The 14,669-nt window shown below is 43.9% G+C and overlaps 1 protein-coding gene across 1 annotated transcript in view; it reads right to left on the bottom strand.

Annotated features, from left to right (window-relative positions):
- TMEM178B (transmembrane protein 178B) overlaps positions 1 to 14,669 on the bottom strand; it is a 350,667-nt gene that overhangs the window by 34,377 nt on the left and 301,621 nt on the right. The window contains exon 3 of the mRNA XM_006133377.4: positions 5 to 142. Within this exon, the coding sequence (XP_006133439.1) occupies positions 5 to 142 (138 nt within the window). The remainder of the gene's footprint in view (positions 1 to 4; positions 143 to 14,669) is intronic.

The following is a 14,669-nucleotide window of genomic DNA, read 5'->3' as shown; positions in this document are numbered from 1 at the left end:
TTACCTCCCATGAGGAAGAGAAGCCCTGCTACATACTGCATAAGGCCTCGATCCCAGCAGCACCCCAGCACCCCGATAATCCAGCCAAAGAGGATGATGGCCACAGCCATGCCCATAAAGCCAGCCGTCATCCTACGCAGATCTGCAAAGTGAAAGAGAGAACAACAGGGTGCTTGTGAAATTTGATCAGAGCTTCATAAAAACTCTAACCTGAACATCTTTCTTCTTTTCCACAGCGTCGTCCGTGGTTGGCTGGCATAGGAGGACTTGTCTCATGATGATTTAGAGGGAGGATGGTCCAATGGTGAGGAAGCTAGCTTGGAACTTGGGAGACCAGGGTTCCTTTCCCTGCTCTGCTCATGATTTCCTGTGTGACCCTGACCAAATCATATAAGGTATGTCTACACTACACACCATTGGTGGTGATGTGTAGGGTCTGTATAGCTACATGCTGCAATGAAAAGCAGGCTGAGTCCACACTGCTGTTTCTAGTTACACATGTCAGTGAAAGGCTCAGGTGGGGGAGGGTAGTGAGGAAAGGCTCTGGCCATGGGGAACTGCTGGAGCCTTTTTCCCCACTGCTTCCTCACTACCTGGAGTCTTTCAATGACATAGAGAAAGGCTTCAGCAGCTGGGAGCTGCTGGAACCCTGCTTTCCCACAGCCAGAGTCTCCTCCACATGCCTACTACTTTTCCTGTGATGGGGAAAGGCTCTAGCAGAAGGGGTAGATCTAGACTACAAGCTTTTGTCGACAGAGGCTTTGTCAAAAGATACTGTCGACAAAGCCTCTGTCGACAAAGAGCGTCTAGACTACATCCAGTTCTGTAGACAAAGCAAGCCTCTTTGTCGACATGAGAGTGTAGACACAAAGGACAGTGTAGATGCAGTAACGCCTTCTTTCAACAGAACTCTGTTGACAAAAGGCGTTATTCCTCGTAGAATGAGGTTTACCACCGCTGACAAAACTGCCGAGTTCTGTTGACGTTAGTGTAGATGCAGGTATAGTTTTGTCGACAAAAGACTACTTTTGTCGACAAAACCCTGTAGTCTAGACACACCCAAGGACACTACTAGATGCCAGTTCCCAGCCCCAGGGAAGCTGGTGACCCACCTCTCCCCACCCTCAGCTGGTGCCAGCTACAGCTCTGGGCAAGCTTGTGGTGGCTGCCTGGCTGCTCCCCAGGCACATGGGAACGGGGGGGCTGACTTCAACCCACAACCTCAAGTTCTGGAGGTTGTGTGGACCAGGAAAGCATTGTTTGAACAAGGTGCATAACCACAGGGTTCGGACATGTCTTACCTTGCCTAAGCAGCGCCTCACCATCTACACCGCTATTTATACCCAGAGGGCATGCAGAGTATGTATTCCACATGCTACTGTAAGGAGTGTGCAGTGTAGACATACCCTTAGTCTCCCCGGGCCTCAGTTCCTCATTTGTAAAATAAGGATATTAGCACCGCCCTACCTCACATGGATGTCGCGAGGATAAATATATTAAAGACTATGCGGTAGCCATCTACCATAATGAGGAGGACCACAGAAGTACCTTACATTCAAAGGATTGTGACATGAAGCAAGCACTTTTTCCTCCTTTGAGTTTGGATGGTGAAGGTTTCAAATGCCTTTTTGGTGGGGAGGTGTGTTGGGGCTAGAGTCAGGATTGAAGAGCAATCACAAAGCTGAGGGAGAACAGGTATCTGGGAATAAAGCATCTGGACCTATTGTATGTTAGGACAGCTGCGTGTGCTGCATGTCTGCACCATACCTCCTTACGCTATGGCTTGCCTTAAGCAAGTGACACAACAGCTATGAGCATTTTAGAGTGGAAGAAAAACATTCACGTTAAAGTTTTCCCATGTCCTATAGTAGGATTCATCAAAAAGTGTGGGATGGCTGCACTACCATCTTCCACCTCTGCACAGGAGAAAATCAAACTTGTTCACAGCTATCTCCAGTGTGAAATGTGGAGCAGTGAAGTCCACACAGCTACTGAAACTGCCAGGAGTGCCTGAGTCAGTGAACTCCTTGATTCCCTCAGATCAGATATTCAGAATGGGGGCACTGTCACTAAAACTCACATTCGACTATTTTCAGCTATGTGCGCACACACACGTATAGCCATGCTCCCCACATACACAGGAAAAATTCCACACAAGTCAGCACCACAAATACATTCTCTCCTGCTTAAAGCAAATGTTACATGTAGAGGATTTTTCTTCTTCCTCTTTCAAACAACAGAATGCATGTGGGAGGAATGGATGCAAGAGGGGGGATTTGAAAACAATGAATCAGCCATGGGGGCTAGGACAGCTTTTCTCCTTGTGTGGAGAAAGGGAAAAGCTGGCCCAGCATAGTGGTGACTAACTCCCATGGACCAGCTCCAATTCTCTATTTCTCTTTTTCCGCTATGGATCACAAGGACAACTACTGCCATGGGCTTAGGCTTCTCACCTATCCTGGGATCTGGCAGATTTTCACCAGGCTGCCTGTCCCACAACATTTGTGCAAGTTAAGCTCAAACTCTGCTGTGCAAGTAATGATGACACGACGCTGTCGCCATCTCATGTCTCCTTGTCACTTTTATTGTGGTGGTTGTATAAATGGGACAGTTGCACAGAGACAGTGATCATGACTCCTAGGACGGGGGATTGCTACTGAGACTCAAGGTTGCCAGGTCCTGTTACAAAAGACAAGTCTTAGTCTCCCACTTTCTGTCTTATACAGAGAGACTTTGCCCATGGTTGCCCATGTTTTTTAAATATAAAGGCGTTCAAAATATTCACATTTACACACACTAAGACAGCCCCCATTGCAAAGGATTTACAGTCTAAGTATGTGATAAGAGACAAGAGGTCATACAACAACCAAGGTGGGGGACGAAAGGGAACAGCAAAACAGGTCTCATTATTGTCAGAAGCAGTGGTCACAGCACACCAGCTATTTCAAAGCAATGTCTGCAAAAATTAAGTCTGCTGCATTAATGTACCTACTGGTTACTCTTTCTTGACTGATGGCTCAGGGCACCTCCATGCACTGCTGCTTGACAGCCTTTACCCCACCCCTGAGAGGGGGGAGGAGAGACAGCCTGTCATAGTACTGCAGCAGCAAGCCTCTGAGCCCAGGTCAACACACTTGGGCTTGTACTAAAAACAGCTGTGTGGGACGTGCCAGCTCTAGACGCTCTCTCCATGGTCTCTGGGAGAATGATTTCTGCAGGCATCTCCCTGGAACTAAGCAAGTTTGGGCAACATGTGCCACGGAATGTTCTTTCTGATTGACTAGCTGGCCTAGTGGCCACTTTGGGTGCAATGGAGGGACAGGCAGGGTGAGGTGGTAGCTGGCGGGTTGGCACCACAGGCCCATTGTGCAGCGCATCATGGGTGTGGGGGGGGAGGATGTTCGTTTGCACCCTTCACACTCCCTCACGTATGGACCTGTTTTTGTGGTGGAGAAGGTCAATACACTGGCTTTTAATCGGGGGAATGGTTCAAATCCTAATACAGGTGACAAGGAAATGGTTTGCTGCTCTGTTCCTTGTCTTTAACTTGTATCACAAAACCACTGCACAACTGTTAGTGTCTGTTCACAAGAGACCCTGGCCTTTCACTCACATTAAGAACAAATATTTCTTTTCCTTGTGAAGACACAGCCTGACACCCTCAGTGTTCAGCCTAAATAGCCTCAGCAGTACTTGTTCTGCTCAGCAGCAGAAATGCTTCCCTAAACTCCCTCTACATTCAAGGTGGGGGTTAACCCTCAAAAACAGTCCATTGACTGTCTTGACAGAGCCACTTCTCAGGCTATCACTACACATGGGCTTCAAGTGGATGCTACAAGCCCAGCACAGATGCTCAGTATGCACTCGGCTTGCTAACCTCTGCTGAAGCCCATGCTGACCTGTCTTCATTGTTACTGTGACTTGAAAAGTTGGAATCAAGCTAACCTGGGTTAGGCTTTTCCTATGCAGGCACAGCTCTTCCTACGCAGACATCCCCTGAGAAACTCCAGAGGGCTGGAGTGTGGCAGGACAGCAGGATCCCATACTCATCTCATCTGCCAAGCAAAGGGCCTGTTTCTCTCCATTGAAATCAGCAGAAGTTTTGCCACTGACTCATGTACCTGGGAGCAGACACAGGACTAGACTCCTGGATCCAACCTGTTGTAGGAGTGTCTCATTTCACCTGGCCACCCTACCTGAGACATATCAGTACAGGGGTTTCTATTCTCAGCACCAACGTGCAGTCCATTAGCATCATTACAACTATGGGCTAATTCCTTCTGTGGAAAAAGAGAAGTGTCCCCTACTTCCTAAGGTTAACATGGGGCTGACATTGAAAACCAAGCAGAAAAAGTTTTATTGACGTTCAATTTAAAACTTCAATTCTCCTGAGCTTTCCCTTGGCTCAGTTTAACATTCCCACTGTTTCCTCCTCTCACCATCCCTCTTCCCAGCTAGCCCTTCCATTAGGCTTCTCTTGAAGAATTACATGTACCAGTTCGGTTTCTGTCTTGCCAGAATCACCTCCCAAGGGCAACACTCGAAAATGGCAATGGCGGGAAAAAGGACTTGTCAGCTGGTTTTATAAACAACTCTCGCCTGTCTAACAATATCTCACTGGCGCTCCTCACCTGTCAGGACTGGCAGGATGTCAGTGTTAAGAACAAGTCTATTCAAAGTGATTCTTCTGTGGGAAAGTACTTAATATATATAATGTAACGCATCACTGAATCAGCATCCTCTGGCTATTTAGAAAAGAGGAGGCCAGAGAATGGAAGCCTGTTCCTTTAGGCACAGGCCTATAGTAGCAGTATTATTACTATTATTGTTTTGTTTAAATGATATTTGACAAGGAAAGAAGGGTTGAAAATCAAGGCTTTGCTTTGCATCCTTAAAGCTCCATTAAACTCTCCTTGTTGAAAGCGTGGGAGGGCTCTTGTGTCGAGAAACAACAGGGCACAGGAGCACATGTCACAAATCTTGTTAGCTTTGGTGATTTTTCTTGTGTAATGGCATCATGAAAAAGTAAACAAAACTGTGTTTGTGCCTATGATGCTTCTTTATGGGATTGAAAAATGTTTCTGATTTTTTAAAAGGATTTTTTCATTTGAATTTTTTTTTTTTACACTTTGGAATTCAGCTCTTGTGCTACCCAATTTTTTCATAGAAGACCCTCTAGATGAATGGAGAACAAATAAGATTGTGATGGCTCAGGAGACTAAAACCTGAATGATCAAAAGCACATTTACATTAGAGAAATGCATCACAAACTTGTGCCAGTGAGACTGAACCACTGCGAATTAAGTTGGTATGTCTCATGATAGCCATACTCTTTTCACATTCACTGCGTCTCCATCCACATACGGCATGCCTTGCACTGCATTACAGATAGCCGCCCCACTTTTCCCAACACTGCAGTAGGTGCATGCTCATGAGCTCATTAGCACTCATGAATCCACTTTTACAATATAATCAATGTTATGCTATTATATTCTAAATATGACAATATCTAAAACTAATTACATCTTTTAGGAGTGTGGTTATATGTTGTCATAAAACTGGTTATTACTGGGTTTATTTGGTGAGTACTATAATGGATAATTCAGTTTCCAATTCATCAACTGTTTGGCTGCTAATCTCAGTGGTTCACTTGGGCACAGGTTCTCATCATGGGAATCATGACTCAGGGAGGTCACAACCACTCTCCCCTTCTTGATGAGAGGGAAGTCTTGTCATGATTTTGCTGTTGTTAACACAGGACTATGACATGGAAAAAGATGAAAATCACTTTGTTTAGTGCAATGATTGTTTCATGTTAGTTCTGTCCCTGTGGAGGATCCGTGTGTGCATCTCTGGGGATTATACGTTCCTTCTGTGAAGAGATAGCAGAGATTGCTTAGGCTGTTGCTTCCTGATGAACTGTGGGTCTAGTTCCTGAGAATTTAAATGACAACCTACACCTGTTTGCGGTGCTGCTCCAGAAAATAAAATGCATTTCTCTTTCTTTTTGTGTGAAGTTGGATAGAAACCTTCAATAGTCAAGTGTTTTGTTTCTAAACACTTAAGTGCTTTTTGTCTCACTGGGCTTGTTTCCGTGTGATGTTTGTTTTTCTTAAAGTCCCAGCTCCTTGAGTTATTTGATTCCATAAGAATTTCAGCTCTCGTTTCTTTTAAAGTAAGTACCTAGTCATCATGATTGTGGAGAAAAGCTTTAAAGTGTGAACCCTAAAGGCTCAAAACCTAGAAGGCAAATAAAAAAGCACCCAAAAATTATTTTTAAAAAAGCTCATGCTATTTTGGGGTGTCTGACTCATCATTAAAAAAATAAAACTTGAGGTTGGCTATACTGCATGTATAAAACCCATGGCATTTAACATAAAAGTTTACAGCGGTTATGAATGCCACCCTGTCAATGATACCAGCTATGGCTGCAGTAGTTAGCCCTTCCTTACCTAAGAATGGAGATTTTACTGAACTAACACAATATCAAAGAGGGAGGAAAGGACTATGGGTTTTTTTTAACTCCTTTGATATAATGGCATTTTCATACTATGGCAAAATTTTATTCAGCACAAGAAGGGGGTCATCAGCATTTCTAATCATTGGATACAAGAGCAACTACCTGGTCAGTTTTGGATACCTATTTCCTCAATTAACAAAGAGTAGTTTTGTGGCACTTTAGGGTATGTCTACACTACAGGATAAGGTCAAATTAAGATATATGGAACTTCAGCCCCAGGGGACAGTCCTTCCCCTTTTCTCCACTCTAAAACTCACGGTGATCAAGTTAGAATGCTGGAGATGTGTAAAACAGCAATTTCCATACCGACCTCGGATTTAGCACCACCACCAGCAGAACTCAATCACACTGGGTAACTGAGCACCACTGGGAGGTGGTTTTAACCGTGCATTTTGTGACTTGCTCATCTCACAGCTTAAATGCGGCTTGGAGTTTATCTTGCTGTTCACAGAATGAAAATGGAAGAAATGCTTCCAGTCTGCCTGAATTATGGCCAAATTGCATTTACCTATAAGTTCCTTTTTTACACAATTGCTGTTCTTGGAATCTCACTTTGCGATGTAAGGGTTCCTACAAAGCAGCAGCAACCAGAAAATCCTATTTTAATATAAATAATAACAGCTTACATTCATACACTGCACCTTTTGCCAAAAAGTGATTCACAAACATACATTCAAACCCACTGAAATGCAGCCACTTCTGGAAGGGGGGAGCAGCCAATCAGATAACACTGGTGAAATGGGAAAAATGTTGCACAGAAGGATTTAGAGCAATCCCCCTAGTTTTACAAAAAACACTATTGTATCTGTAAGGGAAACTCACAGAAGACAGGACCATATTTTCTTAAGTTTTTACCTGCAAAACTCCAAGGTCTTGTTTAGACGAGAGTTCTGGTCATGTTGAAAATGTTAAGCATTTGGCAATTACCATGTTAACTAAAGCAGACACATCACAAACTTTTGTTCCTCCTTGAGGTTCATGCTAGTCAGACTCAGTCCTCTCAGACATGCTACAGTTAGGCTTATAATGGAAATTCTGACAAGTTTTTAATTTTTGTCATGGGGAACTCTCTGTCTGTCTGTCTGCCAAGATGCTGACCAAGTAATCATCACCCTGCATCAAAATGTCTCAGCGCTACCACGTCTATTTAAAAATAGAAACAACAATAATAGTGTCTCTCCCTCTCTTCTCTTCTATCTTGCAGAAAAACAACTTAATTAGTTAATAATGTTCTTTATTGAGCGGGCGAGGGGGTTATGTGTTTGTGTGACTGCAAAGATTTTACTGAAGAAAAGCAAAGGAAAAAGGTGAGTTTTGCATTTAGTTCTGAACCTGCTGAGCTCCTTGGTCACTATTTCTTGTGATAGTGAGGACTGTAGTCTAAAGTCAAGCTCTGTCTTCTGTGCTCTTTGTGCAGTCAAAGCTCTGACTTTGCGTAGTCACGCTCTGTCTTCTGTGGTCTTTGTGCTATGCAAAGTGTGTAGCTTATTTCAATCTTATTTCAAAATACCTTATTTTGAAATGGGGCACTGTCTACCCAGCTGTTGTTTCAAAATAAAGTGCTATTCTGAAACATCCCTTGTGCAATGAGGTTTACAGGGACGTTGGAATAGAAAGCCTGTTATATTTCAATATAAGGAGCTTGCTCTTAAGATGCAGAACAGCTATTCTGGGATACCAGAGATGTCCCGAAATAGCTCCGCTGTGTAGACATAGCCTTAGTGTAACTGTTCCTCATTCTCAAAGCTTCTGCCCCATCCCCTGGGTCACCTATGTGTTAGAGTTCTATGATTTTAGGATTCTATGTTGACAGTTTCATTTTTCCTGTGGAATATAGCTACTACGTGAAGACATGGAAGGGGCAATCTTTCATGCACAGAAGGCCAATCCCAAGTAAGGATTTGAACTTCAGAGGAAAGCTAATGGCTGGATTTTGTGCTCAGTGAGAAACTGGTTGAGAAACGGGAGCACCAGAGAGCCATGTTCATGGTGATGTGTCGATAAGCAGCTGCATTTTTTACCGGTGGAGCTTTTTCAGGTGATGTGGTTTCATTCCTAGATATGAGTTGCAATAACCAAGCCTGGATGTCACAAAGGCATTACTGTGGGCAGGTCTTTGTCTCATAGAGCTGGGTTCAGTTTTCTGGTTGGTACAAATATAATCCCCTGTTGTTGTTGTTGTTTTCTCAGCAGGCTATTTGTGTATCCTATAGCACTATAGAGTCCAAAGAGACTGAGCCAGTGACTCTCAACATTTCCAGATTAATGTATCCTTTCAGTAGCCTGGTTTGTCTTGTGTACCCCCCAAGTTACATCTTTATTTAAAAATGACTTGTTTACAAAATCAGACATAAAGATGCACAAGTGTCACAGCACACTGTTACTGGAAATTGCGTACTTTCTCATTTTTACCATATAATTATAAAATAAATCAACTGGAATATAAATATTGTTCTGGAATTTCAAGTACAGTTTGAACCATTCTAAACCAGGACACTCTGGTCTGGCAACATCTGTGGTCCAGCAGAAGCACAGATGTTCCTGGATCAGAGAGTCCTGGTTGAGGCAGGAGCCCTGTGGGGGCTGGAAGCCCAGCCAGGCAGGCTACAGGAGGGCTGGCAGCCAAGAGCTCTGCCACGGGGGTCCAACTGGGCTGGCGGCATGGTGGCTGGCATGCCAGGGGGTTCCAGCAAGGCTGGTGCAGCAGCGGGCTGCCAGCAGAGTCAGTAGCCCTGGTGTTGCAGCAGGCTGCTGGCAGGGCACAGGAGCAGGGCTAGGACCCCAGCAGGGCCAGTGGTAGGAGGTGGAGCCAGCAGTGAGAGAACCAGCAGGGGAGCTGGCAGCCCGGCTGGGCTGATGGTCACAAGCCCAGCCGGGCTGATGGTTGGGGAGGAGCTGACCAGGAGGCCAGCAGCCAAGCCAGGAGCGGAGCTGAGATGAGCTGGAGAGCTGGTGGCAGGAGAGCCAGAAATAATCTCTCCTGCTCCAGCAAAATCCTTTGTTCAGGACCAGTCAGGTCCCGAAGGTGCCAGACCAGGGAGGTCAAACCTGTGTATAGTATATAGAGTTCTATAAACAAGTCATTCTCTGTATGAAATGTTAGTTGGCACTGGCTTCACTAGTGCTTATGTAAAGAAAGGCAAATATGGAAGACCTTTGCATTCCCTCAAGCTTACGCATATGCCTGGTCAAGAACCACTCAACTAAATTATGTGAAGGCAAGTTGTTTGAGATTCTCTGCTCTCTTTATCAGAAACACCTCAGCTTTCCCTGGGTGCTGATTTTGGCCAAGCACTGAGACTACATCTACACTGCGCATTGTGGCACAAGAAGTTATGCAAATGGGGCACGGCAATGAATATCGCCGTGCCTCATTTGCATACTTAATGAGCCGCCATTTTGCGGAAGGGGCTTTTGCACAAGAAGGAGCAGTCTATACTGCTCCTTCTTGCGCAACCCCCCCCTCTTGCGTAGGAGCCATTCTTCCTGAAAATAAGCAGCAGGACGGCTCCTGTGCAAGAGGGGTTTTTTGCACAAGAAGGAGCAGTGTAGACAGCTCCTTCTTGCGCAAATGCTCCTTCCACAAAAATGGCGGCTCATTAGGCATGCAAATGAGGCACAGCAATATTCATCGCCATGCCTCATTTGCAGATCTTCTTGAGCAACCATGCACAGTGTGGATGTAGCCTGAGAGTACTAACAGACTACATTGTTTATATCTGATGCAAAAGAGACAGAGATGTGGATGTCACGAGTGTACTGCTGACATGTAAGCCTGCGTTGTTCTCCCCAGAAATCCCAAAAGCTTCAGACAGATGTTGAACAATAGGGCATGTCTAGGATTGGCATAATTATAGAGATTTTTGCTTCAGGACAAAACCACCAGATTGCCATGCACTGTTACAACTCTCCGTCCCAATGTACTCTCATCATAGTGCGTCTGAATGTGGGAAGTTCCCCATCAAGACTACTTTTAGGATTTTCTAATGTTCTGCAACCTATTCTAAAAGGATGTGGGACAGACCTGTCAAAAGCAGGGGGCATGGAGAAATGTGAGATGTCTGGCATCCCTATCTATAGAAAAGAAAGGAAAAGGAAAAGGAAAGGTAGCTGGTTTCTGCATGTGAAGGAGAAACAAGAAAAGAAAGAGAGTGGTTCTTCAGGACTGAAGAGAAGGATTTGTTAAGAAACTTTCTGATATGAACATTAGAGAGGTTGATGCACAAAGGCTGTGCCTGTGCAGGTGAAGTTTAAGAGAGATTAGATGCAGCTCTGAACTAACATAGGGAGCTTTACAATTGAAGGCAGATACCTTATGTTAGGTCTTAGTGGAAGAGGAATAGGAACATTATCAAATTGAATGTTTTTGTCTTTGATGTCAGCTTCCTCCAATTCCAGTCTTGCTCCCACTCATAAAAAAAAAAGTTGGCCAGGGAGGGAAAACTGTGTTATCCATTTCTTTCCTACTCAGCTCAGAGCTACAGTACGCTAGAAGAGACAAGAGCATCTTCCACATAACTTTGACCCCCCACGAGAGAGTAAAATTAAGAACCTGGATGATCCACAGTTAGAGCACCAAAGGGGACTCCAGTTTTGGAAAGGCAGGAAATGCAGGGTTTTTTTTTTCTTGGAAAGCATGTAAAAATGATCAGTTCTGTCTATCCAGTGAAATTCCAAAGCGGACATTTTCCTTTCTTTCCAATTGTACTACAGGTTGAACCTCTTTAGTCCAGCACTCTGTTCCAGCAACATCCTTGGTCTGGCATGATTTTAGTTAGCTGGATGTCCACTTACCATGGATGTGGCCAAGTTTCCCATGATCCCATAAATTTTGTTTACAGACACCAGTCCTGGCTCTCGGCTTTCTGTGCTGTTATTTTGTTCTAATATGCCCCTAACTGTCTTTTAACAACTCAGTAAGCAGTGGAAGTGTTGGTTATGCTGCTAGATAATACTAACTTCTGGGGGTCCAGCAAATTCTCTGGTTCGGCACCAATCAGGTTCCCAGGGTGCTGTACTGGAGAGGTACTACCTGTATCTAGGCATTTATCACTGTGACATTTGATCACCCAGGACAATTCCTGGGCTTCACTCCCCACCAAGTATGTTCATAATTGGCCTACCATTTTTTTCTTCATAAGAAGTATGCAAGATGATTTGAGGCGCTAATATTTTTGGCCCATCTCACTTCGTATTTATAGTTTTAAGCCCTTCCTGCAGCTCTCAACTATGGCTACCCAAAGTAAATATTTCCCAGCCTTAGAAGTGCTAAGACTTTTTCATATGGAGTTGTTATGGATGATGGGGCTGGTGAAGAATCTGAGACACAAGCACTCTGGCTCATCTTCAACTTCAACTGTGGACTGCACTGTTTAAAATAAGTGCTTTTAGTTTGGTTTGTATTTCATTTCCCTCCTGGCAAAAACTTTTCAATCCTTTGAAGAATTCTAAGGATTCGCCTCTTTTTACACCCATCACCTTTCACTTTAAACTATTTCACCTTTGAGGAACCACATCACAGTCTCCACTCTGGACAGATGGATTGCTATGGGAGGATGTGGTGCACTCCCTTCTTTGCCCTCGTGATGCTGCCTTTGTTCCCGCATTTCCAGCTCTCATGCTCCCAGCAGAGGCTGGGTGAAATGCCTAGCTTTTTAAATGGCAATTTTTCTATGTTCTCTAATGGGCTGGAAGAAAGTTGAAATAGGCTTGGGGTTTCAGAGCAAAGAACTCATTCCTTCTTGTAAAGCGAATTTAGTACTGGGAAAAGGTATGGGATCGACAGCACTGAAGATTGCAATCCTTTATTTATCTACCAACCAGGAAAAGAAACACTTTGGCGGCATCAGTACAAACTTAATTACTCTGCTCTAACAATGTGGCTCCACCCCGAGTCAGTGAGGTCACCTCTTGGGATGAGTGGTAAGTTGGAAGGAGTCGAGGGTGTTCAAAAGCTCACTGAGTGTTCGGGGAGGTGGCTAGCACCTCACAGAACAAACTCCTGTCTGTAATTGGTGAGAATGGTCTCTGCAATGTGAGCACTTATTCTCTAGGAACTCCGTTCCCTAGACTATCAACTCAGGGCACGTGAACCAATAAACAACCCAGCCAGGAGATGGCAAGGCAATTTCCAGTCAAGTTCCAGCCTGGACTTGAGGAGGAGGAGGAAGATGTAGTTGTTAAAGTACTAGATTAGAATTTGTTGGGAATAAGTCTGGGCATTCTGAATGTGGTGAAAACAAGTCAGAGGATTTATTACACACACAGTGCTGGTGGAGTGTCAACCAGGGGTTAAGATGGAGCACATTGCTTAAGCAAAACATTACAATAGATTATAAAGGGGGCTGCTGGATGGAGGGGAAGCAATTCAATAGGTTCTATCAGCAAGACGAAATGAGCACGTAAGCCAATAAACTGCGAAGGTTACGCAGCATCTCCACCCATTGCCAAATAAACTCCTTATCTCTAATACAAGTAGTTTCCTTAACAAGCTAAATAAGCCAACATCAACAAACAGACAATTAAATGGCAACTTTTGTCTAGTTAAATTATGATGCGTCTATGAAGGGGTTATTGATGTGATCCATGAGTTTATGGGCCCATTATCTAGGATTAAAGCAAAACATTAGCAAGGTTGTGTTGGTATCAGTTGGTGCTGCCCCTTGGAATGTGGTTGCCAGGGTGACTGTGCCTTCCCAAGGTCCCTCTACTCAGGCTAACTGTCCGTGCTGTTAAATTACAGGCCTGTCTCAAATTTAGGATTAAATAGGGGTTCTTAGTGAAATACCATGGACTGCCTCAGTTTACCCTACAGAATTCATGAGATCTGTGTGTAATTCCATTCCATGGTGAGCACTTGCTGTTCTCAGTGACATCAGCTGGAGTTTTAGGTGTTCATCACCTCTGAAAATCAGATCCATCATCTCTCTGCTCCTCAGTGCCCTCTATGTAAGAAGGGAATAATAATTCCCTATCTATTGCTTGAGATGCATTCAGATAACAATATGACGAGGTCGTGTAAACAGATTTGAAGAAGTGACCTATATGTAAAAAAGCTCTGTATCTCATTACCAGCCCTTTATTTTTAATTCAATTAGAGAACCCATTGACAAGAATGTGTAATTTAGTCCATTTCAATGGACATATAGTGATTGTTAAAGGCTAATATCAGTTCAAAGGAAAAATTCTGAGACCCCCCTCAAATGGGAACCAGGTGAACACTGTGGGGAGACCACCCTAAAGTTGGGAACAAAACATCCCCAAAACAATTATATCTAAATCAATCAGAGAAAACAATGAGAATTGGCTATTTTTTTTCAGTTGCCTTGTTCAAGCTTATTCAAGGCCAGATCCTGAGAAGTCCACAAATCTGCCATGGCAGAGAAAATGGAGAAATGGTCCACAAGGTGAGGGCACCATCTCTGATCCCACTAGTCAACGGAGTAGCATATTGTCCTTTTAGATGAGTCATCACTCAGTCTACAAATGTCTCTCTGAAGAAGGAGCACATTCTAGCAAGTGATCTCTAATTCTATTCTATTCTATTCTAGTTCTTGTATTGCACCAATCATTATGGCATCTGAGAATCCTGTTCAGCAATGACCCCTCTAGAGTGATGCTGATGGTCTCCCCTGTCTAGGATTCCTTGACTAAGAGGACAGAGGTGCTACCTAATCATTGTGGTGACTACTATTAAGATGGAATCTTGACTGTTGGAAGTACTTCACTCTCTGAATTCATGGGAGTTGATTAAAATTTAATCTCAGGCTATCACGTGAAACCTGAGTCTATCTGAGCCACTGCCAGCAAAACGTGGCAGAGGTTAATAGGATACTGAGTAAAGAGGGAAGAGAAAATGGAAAAGAGATTTTTCTCTTTCTTCCTGTGTGTGTGTGTGTGTGTATGTGTGTGTGTGAGAGAGTGTGTGTGTGAGAGAGAGAGAGAGAGAGAGAGAGAGAGAGAGAGAGAGAGAGAGAGAGAGAGAAAGAAAGAAAGAAAGAAAGAAAGAAAGAAAGAAAGAAAGAAAGAAAGAAAGAAAGAAAGAGCTATGAGAAGAGGGAGAAAGGAGAGAAAGAAAAAAGAAAAATGAGAAAAGAAAGAGGGGAGAGAGACACAGAGGAGAATAGGATAGTATACAAGGGCCTAATCC

Source organism: Pelodiscus sinensis, chromosome 1 (assembly GCF_049634645.1).
Source record: "Pelodiscus sinensis isolate JC-2024 chromosome 1, ASM4963464v1, whole genome shotgun sequence".
Lineage (NCBI taxonomy): Eukaryota > Metazoa > Chordata > Testudines > Trionychidae > Pelodiscus > Pelodiscus sinensis.
The sequence above is the reverse complement of the archived record's forward strand: the minus strand, read 5'-3'. Positions and strand labels throughout refer to the sequence as shown.